At 33.4% G+C, this 26,954-nt stretch overlaps 1 protein-coding gene and 1 long non-coding RNA gene across 2 annotated transcripts; one reads left to right on the forward strand and one right to left on the reverse strand.

The window, feature by feature from the left end:
* Positions 1–17: 17 nt before the first annotated feature.
* Naa80 (N-alpha-acetyltransferase 80) lies at positions 18–24,412 on the reverse strand. Its single transcript, XM_076456235.1, has 6 exons — positions 24,391–24,412; positions 22,777–22,979; positions 20,056–20,201; positions 15,428–15,503; positions 13,428–13,518; positions 18–853 (listed from the first exon to the last, which is right to left on the reverse strand). Exons 2-6 carry the CDS (start codon positions 22,881–22,883, stop codon positions 455–457), a joined length of 819 nt encoding a protein of 272 aa, XP_076312350.1. The 5' UTR covers positions 22,884–22,979; positions 24,391–24,412; the 3' UTR covers positions 18–454.
* Positions 22,776–24,212, forward strand: LOC143225969 (uncharacterized). The gene is made up of 2 exons (XR_013014229.1): positions 22,776–22,981; positions 24,081–24,212. It is a non-coding gene; the product is annotated as an uncharacterized LOC143225969 (long non-coding RNA).
* Positions 24,413–26,954: the final 2,542 nt, after the last annotated feature.

Here is a 26,954-nt window from a genome sequence, read left to right on the forward strand (position 1 = left end):
TAAACTCAGAAAATTAGTTTCTTTTAGATGTTAAAAAAGACAGTTTATTGAATACACATCAACATATTTAGAAATTGCAATATTTCTTTTAGAATAAGCAAGTAAAAACAAAGAACTGAAATTCACTTTACATTCTATAATTCATATTGCACCAAGCAATATTTAAACATAAAACAATCGGCTACAGCAGAAGAAATAAAAACTCTTAAATACATTGAATCAATAATTCCTTACTGTTTAACAATCTATTACCTTTCATAACAAATACTTTTTTCATGTTCTTTCTCCAAAACAAATAAGACCTACACTGCTATTATTCCACTCTAAATGTTTAATGGTTAATTCTCAGAAATAAAAATTCCTCATAAATATTGTATTCCAATGTTCTTGGAAATTCAGTAGCAAGTTCATAATTTGATACCGTGATAATATTAACACAAGCCTCTCCAATACATTAGAGAGATTTCTTCATCCAAGTTCTTTTATTATTAAGATGCTGAGCTGTAATGTTTTCTGACGTTTTGGCACCAAAGTGAATATCCTTCTTGGTAACTATTAGTGGAGGAGGTGGTGGTGGGACAACTGCTGGAATAGCTGTTAAAACTGAAGGATATGGGGGTTGTGAAACTGTTGAAACTAATACTGAAACTGGAGAAGATGATGAGGAAACTGATAATGGATATGGTGAAAATGATACTTCTTTACTTAATGTTTGTCCTCTGTTTATAAAAGAGTCATCATCAGTGCTGTTTTTCAATGGGTGCCATTTTTTAACAGAATTACTATTGACAAAAGGAGATCCAATCTTCTCTCTCATCTGCCCAACAAAATATTTGCTAACAATTCCTCCATCCTAAGAAGAAAAAATATGGTATTTAATGGCCTTGATTTTTTTAACCCCACAAAGTTTCTGTACTTAACCAACAAAAAAAAATATTTTGTTGCATTTCCCCGACAAAAGAAATTGTGACCATAAAAGTTTAATGTTATTTCTATAATTGTAACAGTATGTGCAAGAAGTTAACCACTTTATTAGGAACCACTTGGGTGTATCTGTAGAACACATCATGTATTCACACAAGCAAATGTAGTCTTATTCTTTAAAGTTACAGTAAAAAGTTATTTTATACATAAAGCCTTATTTTCACGAGTTGTTTTTTAACATAAAGCTACCCAATGGGCTATCAGTACTGCTTCTCCCACAGAAATCAAAATCCTGTATTCTAGCATCAAGTAGATTAGGTGTCTGTTTAAGTCCTATAACTACACAGAGCTTTAATCATAACCTGGCTACATCATCCACAAAAACTGCAGTCACAAACTAGATGTAAAGTACAACAGATATTAGACTGTCCAACTTGACTAATTCCTTTAACAGAAGACTTTACTATCTCCAACTATGCCATGTAAAGGACTACAAAAAGCTGCATATAGCAGTTGTTAATTAATCAAAAAACTACTTATCTCAGATGTAAAAAGGAAAGCATGGTTTCAGATGTGCATAACAAAGACAATGTTTAATGAATACCTAAAAGTATATGATGTGGCTGATAAGTAATTCACATTGTTTTCTTCATTATACACAGACAGTGTTATACAAACGTAGAAAATACTGTACAAGGTATTTCACCTTATTGTCTCATTCTGATATTGCAAGATGCAGCAGGTAGTATGATTATGTAGAGAACATCCTTACAACAGGGATTTTGGGTATTTAAATTCTTTTAAAATAGCAAATAACAGTAGGAATGTACCTTATATTCCAGTTATAAAGGACAAAGATTCTTTCAAAACAGTAATGTAATGAATCACCATATTTATATTATCAAAATAACAACATGAAATATGGACAGCAAGGAAATATTTGGTCCTTCAAAACCCTCCTCTTACACCCACTTCAGAGAAAAATAAGTCTAAACCCACCATTCACTTTTCAACAGTTCATCAATTCCCCTTTTAAACTCTTTTGAAGAGTTGGTCTCAAAAATAAATGATGAAAATTAATTCCATACGTCAATTGCCCAGTAAGAAAAATAAATCTGTCTTAACTGAAGCCCATCTTTCCAAATCTTCAACTTGTGTCCATTCATCCTATTACCTACAGAATGTAGTACAAAGAAATCAATCCCTTATATAATTTTGTAAGTTCCAATAAGACCACATCTCACAGTTCTTGTCTTAAGAGAAAATAAAGAGAACTGAACCTATACCTGTAAGTTAACCTTTCCATCCTTGGGAACCATCCTAGTAGCCCTACACTGAACTCATGCCAACATGTCAATATTGGTTTCTTTGATACAGAGACCAAAACTGTACACAGTATTCCAAGCAAGGCCTGATTAGTGATTTAATTTGTAATCAATATGCTTATAAATAAATCCTAAAAAGCTATTAGGATTTACTACTAGAAACACAGCACAGCTTCAACAGTTTCGAGTGACCTACCCACCACTCAGCAAAAATCCTTCTGGAATCACATGATTGCATTAGTTCCCACCTACATTAAATATGCCATCCAAATTATGATAATCCAAAACCATTAGCTTGTACTAGTTATAATTAAAGGTAATTTATCAAATACTTTTCCAATTCACCAGTTTATTCAAGCTATTCTCTAATAACTTAACATCCTCCAAACTTTCCAACACTGTTAATAAAAAAAAGAAAGGCACATGTACTGACCCCTGAGATGTAAGCTCCACTACTAACAGAGGTCCAATTTGAATGGACTCTCTTAATAACAACCTTTTACTCCCTCCCATCCAACTACCCTACAATCCAATTTTTCCACCACTACAAATTTGATTTTCTTAGTTAATCTTTCATATTATACTCTATCACAATCTTTTTAAAAATATAAGTATACAACGTTCATACTCTTTACCTCATTCTAATCACAATGTCCAGATTGCTAAGGTAGGATTTCCCTTTGATGAATCCATTCTGGCTTCATTTTAAGATATTAAATTTCACTAAATAATTTTCTAAAGATTCTTTTGTCAAACATTTTAGTATATATCCCATTACAGAAGTAAGACTAACTACCTTTTAATTTCCAAATCAACTCTTTATCATCTTTAGAAATACATAATATGAAGAACTCTTCAATCTTCAGGCATCTTCCTACTCTCTTCTGACTTACAAGAAATACGAAGAAGGCATATATCTGATCTTTAACATCTTTTAAAACCTTTGGAAAAATAATGTCTGGTTCTGATGATTTATCTACTTTAAATTTCCCTTTCTTTCTACTTACAAAGGAATACTATTTCACATTTCAGGTTAATTACAAAACTTACCAAAGAATGCAAGACAAGTCAACATCTTCTCTTGTAAATACATAATACAAAAACAAATATACAAAAGCTGAGCCAAGTTACAGCCTTCAATAATAATCTTGCCATTGACCCCATCCCAGTTTAATATTTTACTTACTTTTAACAAACTTAAGGCTCAAGACTTTGCTGTTAATTTTAACACAATCAGTCAACAATCTTTTATAAACCAATATGAATTTCCAAATTGTCCATTTTAAATCTAATCCCTATCCATACAGTTCAAAAAACAAGTCAGTAGTTTCAATCACCTTCTCTAACCAGTACAATTACCAGTTTCCCATCCAATTAATCCAACTTCACCTCTTGAATTCTCTGCATACACCTCTGAATCAGTAGTATAAAAGAAGCTAACCATCAAGCAAAACCCTTAAGAATTCCATTACAGTCTATACCAAGCACAGTCCAGGATATTATTGGGGTAAAGTCAGTCAAACCTAATTCTAGATGGATACCTTACTAAGGATGCCAACAGTTAAAGTACCCATGTTAGAATTAAACAAATATTCACCTATTATGACTATTGATTATTTAAAAATATGTGGTTAGTAAAGGAAATTAAACTATTTTGGTGTTTGTAATGTTTTTATGTACAACAATGTTTAGTTATATTGTAGGGATTACAAGGATAACCAACAACATTTGTAACACTGAACTCCATGTATATTTCATACTATAATTCTGCCTACAAAGTTCTTACTTAAATATAAACCTTTTTTTACTAGTCATGACACCAGTGAATGTTTGTGCTTCAAAATTATTAAATTAATGTAATTAGTTTTCCAAACAATTTTTTTTTACCTTAATTGGATTAATTTTGAAAATATTTTAGACTTGTTTGTCTAAAGGATCTCTAAGCAATAGCAGGTGGTGTATTTTCAAGCAGATGCATCACTAGGCACTGGCACATAGGGCCTATGCTCCAACTCACAAGTTGATGTCTCAAAAAAATCAAAATAGAAAACCACAATCAATATTATACTGAAACAAAACAAATTCAATTTTATATTGAAAATTATATTTTTTTTGTTTATTTTTGGAAAATCCAAAGATCATGGTTCACTTAAATCCTATATTATAAACTCACCATTAATTGAGATATTTACACTTCATATGAATGTCTGTTTATTTGAAACTAAGCACAAAGCTACACAATGGGCTCTTCCCAACACAGCTATCAAAACCAGGTTTTTAGTGTTGTAAGTCTGTAAATATACTGCTGTGCCACTGGGATATATCTCATATGCTTCAGCCTCCTATAATATCTACATATATCTCTAGATCATAAGACCACAGGTAAATCTGAAAATAGGAAAAGACAAAACACCTAAACTCAATGATACTGATATTAAGTTCTTCATTTATGCAGCCTTTGGAACAGAAGGAAGACTGCCACTGATCCCAAGCATGAGATAAACAACTGTGTTCTAACTGACAACAAAGTGTCCAGATTCACAGTATTAAGAAATCTCAATAAGAATGAAATATTTAGTCATGTAGCAGTTAAAAAAACCTTTACTTCAATCTCCAAGTGTTGTCAAAAAGTACAACTGTACTCTTGATGATTGGAAAAGGGTGTCATGGACAGACAAGTCCAAGTTTGAAATATTTGGTTCAAAGCATAGGTTGTATGGTTGGTAGAAGTCAGATGAAAGATACTTACCTTAATGCACAACAACAGGAGGTATTTGGAAAACAGACAGAATAATGGACCAGTGCAAGTACCATCAGATACTGATCTGTCATGCAAAATCCAGGGACTTGGGTATTATTAGTAAAGGATTCTACTACCACAAAGATAATCACCCCAAACACTCATCCAACCTATCATAAATTACTTAGCTAAGAAAGAAGCTGCTGAAGACATTCAAATGATGCAACAGCCACCACACTACCTTGATCTCAACCCAACTAAGCAGATATGGGATTTGATAAATCAAAACCTTAACAAATCAAAAGTTACTTCCAAAGAACCTTTATGAGAGTGTATTATAGACATCTGGAATAAAATCCCAAAAAAACACTTTGATTAAATATGTTGCAACTATGCATGAAAGACTGTCTTCAATTATTAAAGCAAAATGGGGTGACTGTTTTGTTGGTTGGTTGGCACAAAGCAACTAGGCTATCTGCACCAAACAATAGGTAAAAAAATTAAAAGTAAAATAAAATTATTAAAATTTGTAAAAAGAAATTATGCAAAAACATAAAATTCTAATGTTTGAATTAAAAACTTAAATAGTGTTAAAAAAGGCCAATGGTCCCTAAAAAACTAAAAAAATTTATAAAGTGGACAGTGTCACCATCACTAATGACACTGTCCAGCATCAGGGATAAGTCTTGCAACAAAATATGTCTAAAATTGTGCCATCATTGAGAGTTGTAACAATGGCATAACAGTAAAATGTGGACTATTCTAATCTGAGTGTCACACAGACCACACACTGGTGCATCAGTCCCAGATAAAAGAAAATGACAAGTTAAAAAACTCTGACCAATGTGTAGTCTATTTAGGGCAACTTCTTTCTGAGTCTTATGGAAACAAGATAACCAAAGTCTAACAGAGGGTTTTACCTTGAAAAGCTTGTTTTCACGTTGCTCACTCCAAGTTAACTTCCAACTGAGACATAGCCAAGCCTTGAATACAGAACCATAGTCCACGTATGGAACAAGCACAGCAATGATAGCACTAGAGCAGACAGACTCAGCTGCAGTGTCAGTGACCTTGTTCCCGCAAATATCAACATAGTCTGGTATACAGAAAAACTGGGTAGAAGTAGATGTCAAAGAGAAATGGGCCAGTCGGTTTTGAATATCAGCGAGAACAGGTTGAGAGCTAAAGTGAAGCAATGCTAGGGCCAGTAGAGAACTAAGCAAGTTGGTATAAATAGTACAATTCGAGTACTGCTTACCTTCTCTGTGATCAAAGGCAAGAAAAATGGCATACAGTTTGGCAGTGAGCACAGAAACTGTAGAGGGGATTCTGTTTGCAACCATCAAATCACAACAAACCATGGCAAAGCCCAGAGTCATCTGATTTCAAATCATCCATATAAATGGGTATGGAGCAATGGTTTGAAAGATGTTCAGTAAATAAAAGACAGTACTTCCAACAGGGAGTATCCATTTTTCTCAGGTGACTTAAAGAAAGGTCACATTTGGGGATGGTTATAAACTATGGTGGAAAGAGCTGACCAGTGGATACAACAATGTCATCCAAGCACAGACCCAATTCATCCAACTGCACCTAATACAAAGGCCAAAAAGAACAATAGTAGATTGTCTGTTCTGCAGAGGCATTGCCTACTAAGGAAGGAAAATACAGCCCCCGGTGGAATGCTGTAGCAAGAATTGAAGTTTTGAGAATACAGTAAAGACAGTTACAGTCAAAGATAAGACCCAAGAACTTTGCTTCAGGAACCACCAGAAGCATAACTTCATTGGCACGAAGTTCAGAATCCTGATGAATACCCCTTTGGCAGCAAAAGTGCATGCAAACAGTTTTAGAGAGTAAATAATTGATGGCAGTTTGTGGCTGCTGCTCAATAAATCTCATGTTCAATGACTGACACGAGATGCAGAAGTTGTCAACATAGAGCCTGTTTGCAACACTAAGAGGGAGTTGTCCAGTTATGGCATTAATCTTTATACTGAAAAGTACGACACTCAAGACACAGCCCTGAGGGACTCCAAGGTCCTGTAGGTAAGAACAGCAAAGTGTAGAACCCACACAAACTTCGAATTGCCCACCCATTAAAAATTTTTAATAAAAATGGGCAAATGGCTGCACAACCCATATAAAAAGAAGTCTCACAAAATGACATATCTCCACAAAGTGTCATAAGCCTTCTCAAGGTCAAAGAATACTGGCATAAGACGTCAATTGAGAAACCCATCTCTGATCAACATTTCAAGTCAAATCAGGTGGTCTGTGGTGGAGCACTCTCATCGGAACCCACACTGGCTGGGTGTGAGGAGGTTGTTTGATTCGAGAAACCAAACAAGACAAGAATTAATCATCCTCTCTGAGGTCTTATAGAGACAGCTCATCAAAGCAATTGGGCAGTAGTTTGAAGGAATCCTGGGATCCTTCCCAGGCTTAGATAAAAGTAGGACAGTAACCTGGCACCATGCATCAGGAAAACATTCTCCTGCCATATCCAGTTAAAAACAACCAGAAGAATAACAATAGAAATAGGATAGAGATGGCACAGCAACTCGTTGTGTATATCATCAGGCTCAACCAATGTACTGTCATACCAATGAAGGGCCAGTTTTAGTTCCACCAGGAGATGATCAGCCAGAAAGGAAAGAGCTGATCACTCTACTGAAGTCTTGATGGCTAAGAAGGTGGAGGATAAAGCAGAAGTGCCAGATACCTGGCAAAAGCTTTCTTCGAGAGTACTAGCAATGCTCTGGGCATCAGCTACTTCCCAGCCATCAGAGAGCAAAATCAAAAGGGGGACAGAATTATACTGCCCACTGGCCTTCCAGACCTTGTCCCATATGACTTTGGAACTGGTGAAAGAAGAGATACTGGTTGTGAATTTTATCCAAGATTCCTTCTGGTTTTGACATCTTACCTGCCAAGTATATGCATGGATCATTGAAAAGCGAGGTGGTTCAAAAGTGTTGGATACCTATGAAAGGTATCTAAGGCCTGTTTTTGAGCCTTCCATGCCACGTGGCAGGCATAATTCCACCACAGACAAGGATATCTTGGAAAATGTGTCAAGGTTTTGGGAATACACTGAGCAGATGCCTAGATAATACAGCTAGTCACTGCTGCCACTTAGTCATCTATCAATGGCTTACAGACGATGGCAGGATCAAGTTCTGAGAAAGCAGTGAAAGAGGGCCAGTTAGCATGATACAACTTCCACCAGGGCACATGGGTCAGGTGGCATTGACCACAACCAGTCTCTCTCAAAATAATAGGGAAATGATCACTGCCCTCGGGGTTACTATCAATCTTCCATGAAAAGTGGGAGAATAGTAAAGGTGTGCAGATTGAGAAATCAATAACAATAAAAGACTAACTATGTGAATGAAAATAAGTATAAGATACAGTATTGAAGAGAGAAAGTTTAAGATCTGATAGCATACACTCTACAGAGCAATCCCTCCCATCAATATCAGCACCTCCCCAAAGGGAATTATGTCCATTAAAGTCCCCCAGGATTAAAAAGAGAAACAGTGACTGTTCAATGAGAACATCAAGATCTGATTCATCATAAGTCTTTCCAGGAGAAAGGTAGAGAAAAAAACAGTGAGGGTACGATCCAATGAAACATGGATGACTAGGGCCTCCAAAGGTGTGTCGAATGGCAAAAACAGGGTTGGCATATGCTAATTGACCAGCAGTGACACCCTTCCATGCACTCATCCATCACATAACCTGTCACTTCTGTACAAAGAAAACTGCCAAAATATGACTGTATCAGCAGGTTTCAGAAATGTTTCCTGTAAGGAAAAACATACAGGGCAGTAAGAATCAAATCAGTGTTTTGATCTCAACCAGATTAGAATGTAAACCTCAAGAGTGCCACCGTATCAAAGTGGCCATTTTATTTGTGTGTACAAAAATTGGGTGACATCCTTCTGTTTTTGATCACATCTTTTTTCTTTATTTTTTTTTATCTTAGGGATGTTTATCGACCTCCATGGATCCTGCCCTGGGTCAAATGGGCAGGTCTCTGTCATTGCAATAAGATTCCAGTGACTGAGGGCGTGAACAAATGATCACTCTATATTCTGCATCTCGGGCCCAGAGAAGAAGATGGGCCCAAGGAAATGCCCATATATGGAACCAATGGAAGTGAATCTGGGGGTCTGCTGAAATGAATGGAAGGTACAAAGATAGGTATTAACATTGATTCAACTTTCTTAATCATGGAAGTCAAAAGACTTTCACTTGCACTCCCATTGTAGCAGTGGAAGGAAGTGCAACAGCATATGTCCGAGATGGAGTGGTGGACGGTAACTTTCAATCCTGTGCCTCTTTTTATTCCACCCACTTAGGGCAAGAATGACAATAAGATGAGCGAGAGCCATTAAAATTAATGCAATGAGGGTTTGTTTCATACTCACAGACATCATGGTCCTTACCACTGCAACAAGCACACATCAAGGAACCACAACATGATGTCTTCAAGCACCTGAACCTCTGACATTGGAAACATCTAAGAGGGTTTGGAATATATGGCCATACCTTGCAACTGAGATGACCTGCCCTGATGATGGCAGGTGGATGTGTTGATGAAAATGTCAAACTTAGGGCATTGGTTGGCATCATATTTCAATCTTTGTGAGTGGAGTATTGCTTCACTACAGAAACTCCTTGGGTGGAGAAACCAGCAAGGATCTCAGACTCAGGAATGTTCTTCAAATCCCTCTCAACAATATGCTCTTGTGACATATTCAAAGTAACATGGAGAGGAACCTCAATGGGCATATCCCCAAAGGCCTTCGAATGCAAGAGTGGTTCACTGTTTTTAGGAGTGGATGTGTACACCAATATGTCACCAGAGCAAAGCTTTTTGAGTGACTTAAGAGAACCAGCAAATCTCTCTAGTCCCTTCTGAATTAAAAAAAAGGCAGATATTTGCCCTAAAAATTTGTCTGAAAAAGAATGTAGTATAAGAAAATGAGGTATAGGTGTTACAGAGGTTGAAGATTGCTGATCAGAATATTCAAGACATGGTTGTTTAACTATAGACTATTTTTTTCACTGTTTTATTTAAATTTTTATTAAGAGGATCCATAATAAAGAATGAATATTTCAGTGCCTACTGACACCATGTACCATGGAGCCCTACAAGGAGATGCACTATAGTGCCAGGATTTTGTGATCACAATACCCAAACACAAGCATCAGATACAATGTCCACAATGCCTGCTGAGAACATCCAACACTGGTACTTGACTGACCCTAGCTCAAATTGGCCAGACTGACCCTGAGAGGAGAGGAGCCAATGCTGCCCATTTACAGGAATTCAAGGCCAAAGTGGTGTGTTAGGATTAAACTCTCAACCACCAGGATCCTGTTCTCCCCTTCACAAGTCACCATGCACAACAAACACGAGTAGATGTTTAGATCCCAGAGGAGGTAAACTGAAAGAACAGAATCTTCTTTGAGAGGTCCCCTTTGCAACAAATATTTACAATAGCAAAGGACTTGGGATAGAAACTATTTTTTCTTAAAATGTCATGTCAGAGAGAGACTGGAATGAAACAAAGTAATAGACAGATAAATCAAATGAATTATCTTGCTACAAACTCAGTCAATTTGATAGTTTGTAATCACAAAGTAACCATCAAAGTTTTCATACTATAACTAGTAACAGTATACAACTGTTTATGCTTAATTTTATTGTTTTATTGCTCTTTGAATATCTAACTAATAATCGAGTTACAAGTTACATGGCAAACATGCAGCTCACATAACCATATAAAACTATATGTGTAAAGTGGGAGATTCTTGCAAGTATACCTGGCGAGTTCTTTTTCATTACATTATCTAATATAATCTAATATGTCTCCAGTATGTTTTACATTTTACTTGTTTTTTTAATAATAAATAAAGAATACTTATAAAAGACAAAAAGTATAATATTCAGTTTCAAAAAGTTTAAAAACCATCCCACTTCCTCTTTTCTCCCACACTTCAAGCACTGAATATACATATTATTATCATCAGATAGACTCTTTATTAAATAGGTACCACTTAGAAAACATTGATAAACCCTTCATTTTCTACACCAGGAGCAGAAACAAGTAATATTAGTTCAGAACCCAATCCAGACAACAGATTCAAATGGACTTAGTAAATTCCATGGTGACATTCAGATGGTGAAAAAAGATTATAGTGCAGCATATCTAAAAGAAGGAAGTATCCATCTTTGAAATTGAATTCAATAAATTACTAACTTGTATACATTTGAAGTTTTTTGAAGGTAACAAGATACAAAGGTGATAATATATGCCAAGAACACATTGGTTGAGAGAGGGGAGAAAGGAAGAAAATGCAAGATTATGCAGAAAAAAAAATTAGCAGAAGAGGAGAGCTGCTCTGCAAAAAACACTATCAGCAGTGGCCCAACATCTCAAAAGAGACCGTCACTGAATAAAGAAGACCAAGCAGGTTTGATATAAACCATTGTTCCCATTACTAATCTGGGTGCTATAGTTAATGAGAAAAAAACAGTAGGGTTATTTACTCATACCAACCCTTGGATGATTACAAATCATTAAAGGAATTTATGTTGAGATATATATATAAAATATTCCTGTATAAAAATTATCTGTAAAGAATTTAACAAATGCACTATTCATTAGCTTCATTTGCTGGTACTAACTAAGTAGACTTCACAACTATGGAGGAAAAGGCTTGTGACCCAACAGGTATTTGTGCTATCAATAAACAGGCTTCCTTGCTAAAGCACATGGTGATTTTCACACCACGATTTCATTATTTCTCCATCGTAAACTGATTCCAAGGGTCTATATAGGTTGCATTGTGAATATAAATTGTTTTGGCTCCCCATCTGCTATTTCTTACTCAGTACTAACTCATATTGCAATTTAAAGTGCTAAGCATGACGTTAACTGGACTGCCTGGAGAGACTAAAAGAATTTGAAGAGGCCAGTAATGCAATTAACAAAATGAATCCCACAATCTTCATCTTAAACATCAGAGGCCCCAAAAAAACCATAAGTATTAAAAGATAAGGCCTTTTACTATTCAGTATTTTGAGAAGCATAACCTTAACACACTATTTTTTTTTACTCAAGCATCTGGTCAAAGTGCTTTTAACAGGATGAAGAGGAGGATGACTCATCATGTTGTTGGACTGATTCTGCTACACAACCACAATGGGTCCCACCTCAGTTCACAATGCATCACTGTTGATGATAAGTTGGAAAGAAGTAAATTTTTGTAGACACATTAGCAAAGGTTTGGAATTAACAGTTATTGATATTAAACCAGTTAGAGCTACATATTTTGTACCAGAAGCAGAATCATTTTTACCTCTATAAAAGGATGCTGTTGCAAAAAGTCAGTACCTTCTTCAAGTAGTCAAATGTGATGATGTACACAGTTGTTCACCCATGAAAAGCTCAATAAAAGCTTTAATTTAGTTTCTCTGGAGCAGGTTCCACCCAAGGTAAGTTTGTTTGTTTTATGAATTTCACGCAAAGCTACACAAGAGCTATCTGTGCTAGCTGTCCCTAATTTAGCAGAATAAGACTAAAGGGAGGCAGCTAGTCATCGCCATCCATTGCCAGCTCTTGGATTACTCTTTTACAAATGAATAATGGGATTGACCAACACAATATAATGCCCCCATGGCTGAAAGAGCAAGCATATTTGGTGTGACAGGGATTCAAACCTGCAACCGTGATTACGAGTCAAATGCCTTAACCACCTGGCCATGCTGGGCCAGATAAGTTTGATAATAACACATTTTCATCACAATTTAATATGCCTTAGCATTAAATTTGCCAACATCAACACTGTCATCTTGAAAAATTCATACAAACAGTTAACATTCAACTTAACTTGTTCTTCAGTTAGTCAGCACTTAAAGATCCATGTTATTAGATATGTGAATGCTACTATGCTTCTGAGCAACATTTTATTATCTCCGAGAGATTCATAAAAATAAGTAAAAATACTCTGGAAAAATGTAGATCAATCCAAGTTGTTAAAACCAGAAAGAACTAGGTATATATGGAAGAACTCCTAGTTCAAAAATTAAGAGAAATTTGAATGAGTTCCAGAAAATAAGTGAAAATTAAAAGATGTACATCTTGTTCAATCATCATATCACATGGACATCACTACTGTAAATAATGTGGCTGAATAACAAGAAAGTGCATGGGCCAAAGTGGATTAACAGATCATTGGGTTTTGGACTGTCAGTACACATTTACCTCTGTCTAAATATTTAAAGAAATTTATTTCTTGCACTTTTTTTATCCTTCAGGTAGGAGACCTAAAGTGCAGAAAATAGTTATGTTATACATGCTTAGTCCCTTTGTATGAAAAGACATTGTTAGTGCTGCTAACAAAAACAGTCTCATACTTACAGATGACACAGGATCACAGAATATGTAACCCAAATGTTTATAAAAGTCTTGTTTGTCTATAGTATTTAGATAAGCTGTTTTGAATCCCAGTCTGAAAAAAAAAACAAAAAAACAGTAAAATATTGTTTCACAACAGTGCTTATTTACATTGTAATTACAATTTTAATTCCACATATTTTTTGTGCAACATAAAAGAAAACCAACCTTGAAAAGCCATTTCCCACTTTAAAAATAATAAACTGTGCTTCAAAGGTAAGTCAATGTAAAATTACTAATCTAGATAAGTAGCAGTTCAATCTACATATATTTACTAACCACCTTTATATATCATTGGGAGATCAGCATGACATTTTAGCAATGTCACTGCAATAGTTAAGTACTATATATAAAATAACTACAACCATTTCAACTAAGTTAAATATTAAATGATAAATAGAAGAGTAAGATGAGATACTGTATTTCATCCTAACATTAAGTTTCTTACTCCAGATAAGTTTCAAATCATTTCAAACTGAGTAAATAACAAATTATACTGTAGCTTGATTCTGCTAAACCAAAGAACCAAATTTCACTACTATGTTTACTTGTTAGCAAGTTCAGTAATCACTGAAAAAAAAAAAGATAATACAAGTATGATGATGACAATGAACAAAGAAGGTCGAAACGTTGTTCGCTCCTCTACATAAAAGTTTTCTCAACCCAAACCAGCCATTTTTACATATAGAGTTCACATGTACAATTGCATTTCCTAAGTTATATACTATACTAGACATAGATCTAATTGTCAAAAAACTTCTACCCACATGCATTCTTTCCCCATTTTAAAATAGTTTTTCTTTTTTCTCACTTTCAACACTGACATAAATTGTTGGGAAACCTGAATATAAACAAATTACAAAGCAAAACCCAAAGTGAAAAGATACTTTATTTCAAACTTATTTTACCATATTAACCATATAGCTGTAGTTAAAAAAAATTTACAAAAGAAATTTCAGCCATGAACCAATAATGCTTACAAACTCAACAGATTACTTGCTATATAAATACCTGTACATTATCCATCTTGAAAAGTTATAAGTATTTTCCTTTACTCACCAGATGACTAAGTTTTATACGATTAAAAATACAAATTACTTGCTGATCATGCACAATTATTTTTAATTCATAAACTAAAGCATAAGATTATCTTATTCACATGTTCATTCATAGATTGAAGCCTGAAACTGTGTAAAATCAGCAATTAAGTTACTTCTACTTTTATAAACTTTAGTCATTTCATGATTACTATCTCATGAGTGTAAACATTAATATATTTCACCTGATAATAGACTTAGCTGAAGTCCAAAAACCAAAGGGCCAATAATGAACAGAGCCTTCAGCATGCTTATTCACAATCTGAGATTATAAATGTAGGATCAGCAAGAAAACTACTTCTAGCATTATTCTTTATTTCCATAATCCATGTTCCTTAAAAACATTTTAATAGAGATCTCCTTAATCTATGTTCCTTAATCCTATGAGTGCCTAATTAAATTTTGGGTGGGTTCTCAAAATGTTCCAATTATTCATTAACAAATGAAATGTAGAACTTGTCCTTTTTTCAGTACTTTTTCAACACAAAAACCCACTAGTTGGGCTTTTGCCCTGTAATTTATGCATATTTATATTAAGGTGGGAAATTCAGGATATTTGAGTATTTTGATTGCCACACTATGAGGAAAAGTTTTTATAACACTGTAGATTAAGTCTGCTTCTTGTACCAAACAGCTGTAAATGTCAAGTCAGATTAATGTTATTTCATCCAAAAAGTTAAAAATTTCATGACAATCATTACATAAAATGATTTATCTAACAATTCCTAAGACCAACTCCTAAACTAGTGGCTACAAAATACAAATTAATGGGATTTAGTAGCAATAACATAATATGGTAAAAAACAAGAAAACTTTCATAACTTCTCTACCATGATTTATATAAAAAAAGATAGTTTTGAAAATTACCTTCTTGCATAATCTTCAGTTTTCAGCATTAACAACTTCCCAAACCCTTGATTTCGTCTGTTTTTCTTTATCACAACTGTTATTAAACACCAAAACAATGAAACATTATAACACATTAAATAAATCCCATCATTTTATAAGTTCACTAATCTATTCCTTCTATATTTTGAACTGCAGTTAAGTATCAAGAATAAATATTAATAAATACACAGTTTTTACAGCAAATGGAATTTCTTCCAAATTAGTTGGAAAATAACATACAATGATTTTTTTTTACATCTCTAGTTAGTACACTAATGAACGAAAATAACAAAATATAGTTTTTAAGATGAATTATAAAAATACTGAAAGCATATTATAAATTTTTAATTTGACATAAATATATTCCAAGTATTTTTATATCGCTATCTATTTGTAAAGATGCCAATTTTCAATCTTAAAGCCCTTCACCACACATTCACTTGTTAGCGTACATAACTATCACAACAATTTTCATTAAAAGTCAAGCAAAGCATAACTGAAATTCATAATTCCTACCTATAAGAAAAATCAAATCACTTCTTTTTGTTAAGGTCATGCAGATGGGTTTTATGCTGTTCTCAAGATGCATCTTTGGGATATTTCTTCCCTGCACCTGATTGTTCAAGTAAATATCTAATGTATGTATTTCTCCAATATTGTATGACATGATTTATTGCCCTAGCCACACAGTGCACTTACGCTTAGCCGACTATATAAGAGACAAAGCCCATTGAGCAGTTTTACATTCTTTTCAATTATACAAGATTTTACCATAATGAAGAAGGTTCTTTTGACAATATATTTCATTCTATTATCTTTATTGAGCAAATAAAGAAAATCTATGACATGAACTAGGAAAAGTTCTTTTTTCTGGGTGAATTGGCATGGAATGACCCCCCATAAAAAGTCTCCCACTGGATAAATGAAACGACCAGCAAAAAACAAATGTGCTAAATCTGATTACATGCAACTCAGAAGATACTTCACTTGTAATGCCTAAAATATGCAAAATGGATATTTGGGAATCCACATCTAAAGAAATAGGGAAAAAAAAAGGGAAACTAAACAGCCTCAATGAATACATAGCAAAGACGATAACCACAAAAGAAAGTAAAATGGGTCACATAACACTTCCAGGCCTAACAGACCAAAACAAATTATCAGATTACAACTAATGGCAGAGATGAGAAACAGATAGTAAGAAAATTACAGAGATAGATATTACATCTTCCCTAGTTGGCAGAGACTTAGAATGAAATGACCTCTCAGGATACAGCAGAACATAAGAGAAGAGAAGGTCCAACAAATATGCTAACACCTCCAACTTATCAACACATCAGCAGCCAAAAAAAAAAAATCCTACCACTAGAAGGCAGAACATCAAGGCAAACAAATAGACAATGGAGAGTACAAGGTCTATCTATTCTGTCACAAAATAAAATGGTCAATCTCCCAGCATGAACCAGAAAAGTCAGAAAAGAGAAGAAATTAGCTTCTCTGCTTCCACTAACAAGGGATGAGTACACTAAAAATGAACCAAAAAAGCATCTTAGAAATCCAACTGATTAACTTAAGAAAATGAATAGGAGGTGGATCCAAATCAAACTCATGAAAAGGTGACTTTGTAAAAAAAAAAAAAAAGTGTCAGAAAATATTATCCAAATTCTCCCCATGATCAACAATAAAGGTAACTTCAGAAGTTCTAGGAGAAAATACCCCAGCCCAAATGAATATCTCCATTTCTTAGCAGATGAAAACATAAACAGCCCTAACCCCAAATATTAACCCGTCCTTCAACCAGAGAACATAGGAGGGTAGGTTAGATAACCTGTTGAAAACTGTAATACAGGAACTTATACCCACATATAAATAACATATAATTTGGGAATTTTTTTTTTTTTTGAAATAATTATATACTGAAATCCACAGAGTGGCATGAGAATCAGTCCATAACAGGACAAGGTACAACATGTAACACCTTCAGAGAAAACCATGATCAAGTCTTTGTCAAGAAAAAGGGGTTACATATTCTAAGGATAAAGGGCACATCAATGAGGATGAAGAAATTTGCAAACTAGATATTGCTAAGGGCATTTAAGTAGGGTAGAAAAGTCTGAAGTACAGTACCAACACACAGATAGGAAAAGCTACTGTCAAAGAATAGCTATATTATCAGTAGATAGTAAGTATGGTGTGGAATAACTGTTCTGTCGTGAGCAGAAAGGAATCTGTCTGAAATAAAATGTGTGTTATAGAATATCTAAAAAGGTTATGAAGATTTTGCTCCACTAGAGAAAAGGCAATCTTATAATAGATATGAAATACAGCTAAATAATAATGTCAGCTAATGAAAAGTATATTTTTCATTCTATACACATTTTTACACTTTTCTTGTAATGTTAGATATTAACAGGTGCCACATAATCTTTTCATTATACATTTTCTTCTGAAAACATGATTAATTATAACATACCAGCGAGGAACTCTCCATATCAATGCCCTCAGAGGCTAAGGCTTGGGGACCTAGGGTTTTTCCAAGACTCGACTCAAAAACAGTGAAGGAATTTGCATAGGGAGGAATGTCAGAAAGATGTTCAGATCAAAAAAGGAAACATCACATCTACTTAAATTCTCATACTGATAGACTGTGCAATGAAATGCCATGAATAGAGACAACAGGTGTTAACCATGTGCAAGTGCAAGCATACAAAATTGAGATTGAGCCATTCCAAATATAGAACTTTTTTTGCCAGTGCTACAGTCTCTGATTAAAGACCAAATGAGTGAAAGCTAAGTATTGAAAGAAGTCAAAATGGCAGCAATAACATTACTTGTATAGTGGAAAGAAATCCACTGAAGACACCAGAGGATAAAGTGACTACTCAGTGGAAAGGATCCAGTCTAGGCACTAAAAACAATCTACTACCAAGATCAAAGTTTCTGAAACAAGTTATTCAAGTGGGATGGATCTATGACAATATGTTAACCTTTCATCTTTGTGGAAATAACACAAATACAGAAAAAAAAATCCCAAAATGGAGTCAAGAAACTGTTCCATAGCATTCTTATCAGGCAAAATGGAGAGTGGAGAAAAAAAACAAACTGAACAACTCATTAGTCTGCAAGCAAAGAGAATCCTTAGGTATACAAGGTGGGAGGGGTTACATCCTACTGGAACCACCCATCACCTCTTGTCCTTTCTTTCTCAGAGTGGATGTTGAATCTTACAAGGCAACTATGGACAAGAGATGGGGTGATTCCATGAAGCTGAAGAAAAACAAGAAACCTGGTCAAAAAAGCAAGAAACAAAAGTTATCAGATTCACCAGCTCAAGACTACAAAGTATGAAAAACACACCCAAAGAAATTTCATTACAAAAATATCTGCAATATTTTAAAATTTTAATTTTAAAAAATGCCTAAAAAATTCACATCTGAACAAAGCAGTGCCAAGGAAAGAATGAGTCTTTGTTCCAGAGCTAGTGCTCATGGAAATTACAGAACATGGAGAATGTATCTATCTTTTAGTGAAAGGCTATTGTTTTGTAATGATTACATCATAGGTTGGTGCAGTACACATTAATATTGGGGCAGAAACTCTATTCAAGGCTTATAACATGTAAAACATCTTCATGGCATTGGTGCGAGGTAAAAAGACCTTTGTTGAGAAATAGTATGTTTTTAAATACATAATTTAATAATAGGTGAACCCAAAGTGACCCCTTCTTAAAATAACATTCCTGTCTATAAGCCTGCGAAAGCCAAGATCACTAGAGCAGATATTTAATAAACGGTCACAGAAATATAAAAAATATATAAGATTTTCAAATAAAAATTACTAAATCAACAGTACCAAATGAACAGACACAAGTAAAAGGGGAGGTGAATAAGAAATGAATGTAAAACATCAGCCACACACATAACTAAAGGAACAGTACTGTACTTAAATCCAGATGTTTACACATTTATAACATTTTGAAATTATATATTATAGTTATATACAATTTTCAATAACTAGACTTTACTAATTTATTTATATCTATTGTTCAAGTTGTTAGATTTTTTACTTTAGTGATAGATAAGATAAACTGTTTTGAAAATATACATGAAGTAACTTATAGTAAATATATAAAGCTATTTCATAAAATTAAAACTTAGGAATTTACAACTGTATCTAGATGTTGTAACTTGCCACTATGCATATTAGTAAGTTACCACTTCAACCTACGTGCACCATGTAAAGCTTCCCCAACCAGGTAGATAATATCCATCTGTAGAATATTATCCTTTATCCAAATTATTAATGTTTCATTATTAACAGTGTTAAGCATTTTACTCAAGAAATATTTACAAGATTTCATTCATGAAAAACTTTTAAATTATTTTAACCCATAATGTTAAGGTATTTTATCTTGATGTCAAAAGACTGTTGTATACTTGGGCAGTTCCAATGAAAGATATCCTGACCCATTATCATACTTAAGCTAAAACTATATAACAGTACAAAAGCAGTACACATTACCTGTTTTGTACTTCTTGTCTCCAAACTTTCCATCTAACTGCTTGTTTCATGAGATGTGTTGCAGAAGTAAAGAACATTAAACATACCTGATTCAATCCAACATCCACTGTTATCATCAAGCACTCTACAGAGTCTGCTGTGACCAATTACTTCAGGATCTTCGTGATCTACGTTGTCAACTAGAACCAAGGATATTGGTAGGCTGTGGTTTGATTTTTCTAAGCTGTGCATCCTTTAGAACAAAGTGTATAGTTAAATTGGAGAACCTCTTTACTTAAATTTCAATAATTTCAAAAATACTACAAGCTATAGTTTAAAATGTACATTTTCTAAGCCATACAGGGATTTCAGTCAGTCATAAGGTAGATTACTTTTAACACTTTCAAATGTAAATTTGGTATGTTTTAAGCAATTTTAATTTTTTTTGAAGGTGGATATAAGTTCTTTGCCAAACACATAAGGTGGTTTTCAGATTATAAAAGAAGGTTTGAAATCAATATTATCGAGTCCTCGTGGAGAATATTGAATATATTTGTATAACAAACTAAAATATTCATGGTAGATATGTAATTATGATGTTTATTACAGTAGTTACTGTTATTGAAGTGGCTCTCTATAACATATTTTAATCCATTTTTGACTCTTACATTATTTTGATTGTAATAATAACCAGAAACCAAGTAACTGAAAACTTCATCCGTTAAGAATTAATTTTAAAATGTCCTATCTCATTATAATTAATTATTTATAATTAAACCACTTACTTTCTAGACATAACTTGCAAGTACAGGCAGATAATATGCAAAAACAACTTGGATATAACTGTACATTAGTAACCACAAATTGAACTAGTTTTTGTTTGTTTTTTTATACTTCTACAACATAAACTGTTATAGATAGGTTGAAAAACACCACATTCATTACTTTTATACTAACTTCATTTCTTTGTCAATCAGCTCACTGATAACTCCAGAAGAAAATACCCAATAAAAAGTTTCAAACCTGTGAAGTGTCCGATATCTTACGTAAATTCATCTTAGTTATAACATACAGAAAACAATAGACTATTTGGTCCTGTAAATATGTTCTTGCACACACACTTGAGGCAAACAAAGTGCCACCCTTTATTTTTCAGGAAACTATCAGTTTCTCTTTTAAACTGTAGATAAATACTGGACTTCACTACTGCCTGCAACAACTTAATACTTATGCCAATCATCCTATTAGAATAATAAAATTATCCTATAGCTATGATATAACAAGATCAAGTTTGGTTGTGGAGAAAAGAAAATAACCAAATGCAATGTCATGGTCTGGGAAAAATAGCTCTTCAAAATAAGAGACTTGTAAGAACAATAAAACAATGATAAACAAGATGTATATTTGTTGATTATTTAAAGTGACAATTTTATTGGAGATACCCGTTTATTATTTGTAATATAATGTTTATCACGATATTCATCCACGTTGTTAATTATTCTTTGATGCAATATCATGATACATTGTTTTTCTTCTAGGCCTGTTTTAACTACATTATTATATTATGTGATATGATATTGAAAAAGTTAATATTTTTCCTTTGTGTTTGAAATATTTTGCCATTAAAAGTACCAGACAACTGCATTTGTTTATTAATTACCGAAACTTTAAATCATATTGTGAATAATATATACACTTTTATATATATATATATATATATATATATATATAAAAATCACCCTGAAAGTTGTGTGGTTGTTTAATAAAAGAGAAATATTTGCTGGTTTGGAAATGTGCAAGCCAATGGAACTTGAATAGTGCTGTAGCTTAAAGGGCAAGTGTATTATTAAGTAGACTGAGCTGTCAGTAAAAGATGCATGTACAAACAACTTTAATTGCTAAAAGTGCATATATGAATATATTTGTGTTATACAAAGTTCTTCCAATACAATATAAAAACTTTCACAAATCTACTGATTAGTAAACTTAGTATTTGCACACGCCACTGAAGATTATATTTCTAAACATCATCTCTTTGGAAATGGTGAGTAAATGTTTACTACACTGCAGTAAAATTTCACTTTCTGTTAAAGTGTACTGAAACGATATAAAAAGAAATTAGAAAAACGTACTTTAATAACTGGAAATCTACCAGCCTGAGTTACCAATAAAATATTTTAAAAAACATAAAACTTTATGAAGTAGGTCAGTATTCTTCTATACATCATTTTATTGCATAAAATTAACTTAGCAATTCAAATAAAAAACTATTTTTAATATGAATACTTTATAAACCTGTCATTTACCAGTTGATATTCTTAAAAGTCATTTCCAGTAAAGAACAGATATGTTGCAGTAAGGCAACTATAACTTTATGGTCTTTTCAAATCTATCTTTACAAATGAGGATTTTTTTCTTGATAGACTTAAAAAGACCATAGAAATTATGATCTCACGTGTTACATACAGATCACAGTCTAATTTATCACAGTCCCTTTCCCACAAAACCATGATACAAATATTTAAAATATCAAACATCCCCAAATAAAATAAAATAAAAAATAGCATCAATATCTATTTTAAGTAGTTAACAATGCCCAATAAAATAATGTTAAGTAACTCAACTTCACTCTTTCATAACTAGAAAGAATATATTTTTATTTAAGTAATTATTTTTAAATTTTCATGCTAAATTTTGTACTTATCCTCTAACTTGGATAAAGACTGAATACCACAAAAATTGTTCAAGAATATTTCAAATTAGGTGTCTGAATACAAAAAAATAAATAGCAAATTTTCAATATACTACCACAGTTAAAATTAATATACCTAGCTGATTCGCTTCTTTTCCATTCTTCATTCAAAACTTCACAACATTTTTTCATTAAATTAGGATTTTCATGCAGTACAACTGCACTCACTGATGCAAAACTCATATCTATATGATCTTGAGTGAGCAAGATGTGGACCAATGAAATATGTGGATGATAACATCAAAGTTACTGCGTATGAGATTTTAACATTTTTAATACCTGTAATGAAAAATAACATACCATCAATTCAATTTCATTAAAAAGTCAACACAACTTATATTACTAAAAATATTTGATAAAAACACAGTGACGTGTCTATAAAATGCATGTTAAGTCCACTAATTGTTTAAAGTTTGATTGGCTTATTTTACATTTTCTTTGTTCAAACATTACTGAAGAAACTTCAAAAATATATTACAGCACTCCTCAAAAAACCAGATGGCTAAAATGTTCAACTCATAATTTGCAGGCTGTGGAGAAGTTCAACTCCCCATTCCTAAACATACTTGCCTTTTCAGCTGTTATAAGCAACATTCAATCCTATTGTTTGTTTGAGTAAAAAGAGCTGCCCAATAGTTAGCAGTTGGTAATGCTAAAAAGCTCCTTCCCACTAGTCTTTCACTATTAAATTAAGAATGGCTTGCACAGATAACCCTCATCTACTTTTGCACGAATTTCAAAACAAGTCAAACCTCAAACATAATATTGAGAGCCATCAAAACTAAAACGTTTCACCTAAAGTAGCACACACAATCAATTTATGGATATGGTATTTTTAACCATTCAGACACCATATGAAAATATGTGAAATCTATCAAACCTCATTAAACATTTTAGAGAGATTAATGATAAGATACAACTAATCACAAAACTACTTTTTAATTTATATTAATTACAAAATATGTGCCATAAAATTCATAAAATTCCTGTAGGAAATATTAATGAGTTTTACCCAGTATATTTACATAATATAATATGAAAAACTTAGAATGCCATATAAAGTTTTGAATCTCCATTAATCTCATTAAACAATTTAAATATCGGCATTTCTAATACAGTAATAATAGTGTTTTATGAACATTTAAAATTTAGCAAAATGAAACTTCTAAATTTATGCACATTTAAGTACGTCAGTAAATTGAATAACGCTAAAAGTTGACCGTTATTAAGAATGGAACAGTAACACTAACATTGTAACTTGTGAGGGACTATAGTATTAGAAAGATGCAAAATGAATTACGTTCAACAACTTCAAAGAAGTTACAGTGTAACCATTAATTAATTAAATTATCATCGTAGAAGATTGGTAAATACTCATAGTTCAAAATACAACAGCCCCATCACACTATTTTATATTTATCGTAAAGCCTTGCCCTAACTGGTTTATAGTATTCATTTCTCTCAACAAAAACAGAGGTAAGTAGTCTGTTACTAATGCACTCGAAAATGAAATGATAATTTAAGAAAATCAAAAACAAATAACATTTTCCAACGATAAATTTAATAATAAACAACATAAAACAATACAATTTGCTACGAGAATAAAATTACTGCATCAAAATATTCGTTGGTTTTTTAATGTGAAAAATTACATATTATAACACGCTAAACACCGAATTTGAATACCTACAATAAGCACAGAGATTCAATCGTGTAGGATTTCTCTTAACAAAAGACGAACAAATACATCGAAAATAAGTTAAATGAAAATTTGTAGCTATTTTTTTTATGTCAAACTCTTTTTTTTCTTACTTTACTTATTCGGCTATATATCCTTTAAAAAAGCAAAGTGCTTATAGTTTGGGGCTTATTCAATATGCAGTTGCATTATAAACGTCATTGGAATGATTCAATCAATCTACTGTTCTGGTTGTTTCTGTGTTTACCGGCAACGTAGTTTTCCGCTCTTGTCTCGTCACAGGAGCCCCCCGCTAGTACAGCGGTATGTCTCCGGATTTACAACGCTAAAATCAGGGGTTCGATTCCCCTCGGTGGGCTGAGCAGATAGCCTGATGTGGCTTTGCTATAAGAAAAACACACAAACACACATTCGTCACAGGAATTTACAAAGCTTCATCCAGCCCTAAAAGAATTGGACCAGCCATAAATCCATCTGGCATAAGTTGACTGCCATAGTCCTCCAAGTTAGTAGCTAGTTGTTGTTATCTAATTTTGTTTGTTTATTTTTAGCTAATGCAGCAGTATTTACAATTTCGTGCTGGCTAGGCGAGGGAAATTCAGTTCATGATAATCAAATATTCTACTGGCAAACAGATGCTTTGCTTCTTTCTCTTCCAGATCTACATTTAAATGGAGGTATCACTGGTATAGGCTGCGGCATGTAAACCATGGGAAAACTAGGATAACACTGTCCAAGTGAGGTTATGGTACAATATTAGTATGTTTGAGAGACTATTTAACCCTTGGTGTGACTCATGCACAGCACATCGAGGTACCTGGGAAGGACAACCTGTCTGAAATACACTTACTGCAGCAGATGCTATAGGTTTCTTCTTTTCTTTCAACAAGTTTGAAGTACATTTTTTACCTTGTTGCAACAGAATTTGCCTCTATTAAAGTGAATATATTTCTAACATTCACATAGCAACTCAATGTTTTTCTAGAAAGTCTCTCGATAAAATTATCCACCAATCAACTTATTTCCTCATTTCAACAGAAGCTATCTTCCCATTCAAATAGTACAAATCATCTACTTGCGTGGCCTCTTCCAAGCCTTAAACGCGATCGATGAATAACCTGATTTTCCAATGAGTTTAAACGAATTGAAACAATTTAGCAATGACAGTCTCGACACAAGTACTTAATGAAGTCGAGAGCAAGACCGTCCAAACTAAAAAACAAGTGTTGGATGACCTGTTTTGAATCTCAGCAATTTCAGGTAGTAACCTGTTTATAATACTTCAAGAAACAGTCTAGGTATTCTTTTGCTGTACCCTTGTCATTAATGATACAATTGCTTTGTTTCATTGATAATAAATAATATATAGTTATAACCAAAGCCTCATCCATACAAACTCTTGGCTATCACCTGGCTGAAGTGCCATCAATATTTTAGGTACAAGATGTCAGGAACTTCAACCCTAAACAGAGTATGACATTCCTGAATGAGAAGTCATATACAGAATACCACATCCAATTTCAGATTTGTATGTGTGTTTTCTTATAGTAGAGCCACATCTAGCTATCTGCTGAGTCCACCGAGGGGAATTGAACGCCTGATTTTAGCGTCGTAACTCCGTAGATTTACCACTGTACTAGCGGGGGACTTCATACTTGTAAGACACTACATTGCTGTAACGATTTTTATCCATGTATTCTTTCCTTACATGTAAGTCAATCTACTAAGGGAGAATTTCATCAACCAATATTCCTAAGTAATCATCCATATTGAAAAAGAAGTCCTACATTCATCAAAGAAATTTTCCTGGAACTGCCAACTCTCTTGGACAGTTACCTCCCTTCAGTGATCAACTCTCTCTCGTGGTTATAAATCCTTTGAGCTTTAGAAAATGGAATTTCTCAAAATGAAACTTTTAAACCTAAATACACATTAACATAAGTAATGGACTTATTTTGGGTCTAATCACAGATTAGACAAAACACGGAAAATTTTGCAGTAAATATACTACGGTCACTGCACCATTTTTTTCCCTTTCCATCTACTCATTAGCGTTTTCAGATAGAAATGATTTTCCCTAAGAGTAGTAAAATACGTCCACACTTTAATAATTAGCAAGAGACTTGTTCAAATATTTAATGCAAAATAATTCTGTGTTTTCTGAATAACTGATCTTGTGAGAAATATAAAAAGCCTGAACATAAATACTCAACTACAACACACAGTCTGTATTAAAATACAAACACAATGAAAGTGTACTTTACTTCTCACACTAGACAGTTGTCTTTACTAGAATGTCAAGCTTGAAGTCTCTTGTGATGTTGCAAACCAACTACTTCAACTAAGCTCACACTATAATAAATGTGATGAAGATCCTAATTGAGAGAGAATAAATCTGAAGTTACTAAACTTGTTAACACACATCAGACTTGCCCAGCATAAACAGCACTACCCATGTGACTAATATATCTCAATAAAACATAATAAAGGTCCACCTTCAAGAAATCATTTGAATGACAGTGGAAATAGTTTTCCCGTTCATTAGTTTGGTGTAT

The sequence above is a fragment of the Tachypleus tridentatus genome, chromosome 9, assembly GCF_004210375.1.
Source record: "Tachypleus tridentatus isolate NWPU-2018 chromosome 9, ASM421037v1, whole genome shotgun sequence".
NCBI lineage: Eukaryota > Metazoa > Arthropoda > Merostomata > Xiphosura > Limulidae > Tachypleus > Tachypleus tridentatus.

What these genes read in the sequence shown, in the direction of transcription:
- Naa80 (XM_076456235.1), bottom strand. Translation starts at nt 22,883, where the DNA reads ATGAGTTTTGCATCAGTGAGTGCAGTTGTACTGCATGAAAATCCTAAT. An exon ending in AAAAGAAGCGAATCAGCTAG is followed by an intron (nt 20,202 to 22,776) that starts GTATATTAATTT and finishes TTTGTTCTAAAG; the next exon opens with GATGCACAGCTTAGAAAAAT. An exon ending in TGGATGTTGGATTGAATCAG is followed by an intron (nt 15,504 to 20,055) that starts GTATGTTTAATG and finishes GTTTAATAACAG; the next exon opens with TTGTGATAAAGAAAAACAGA.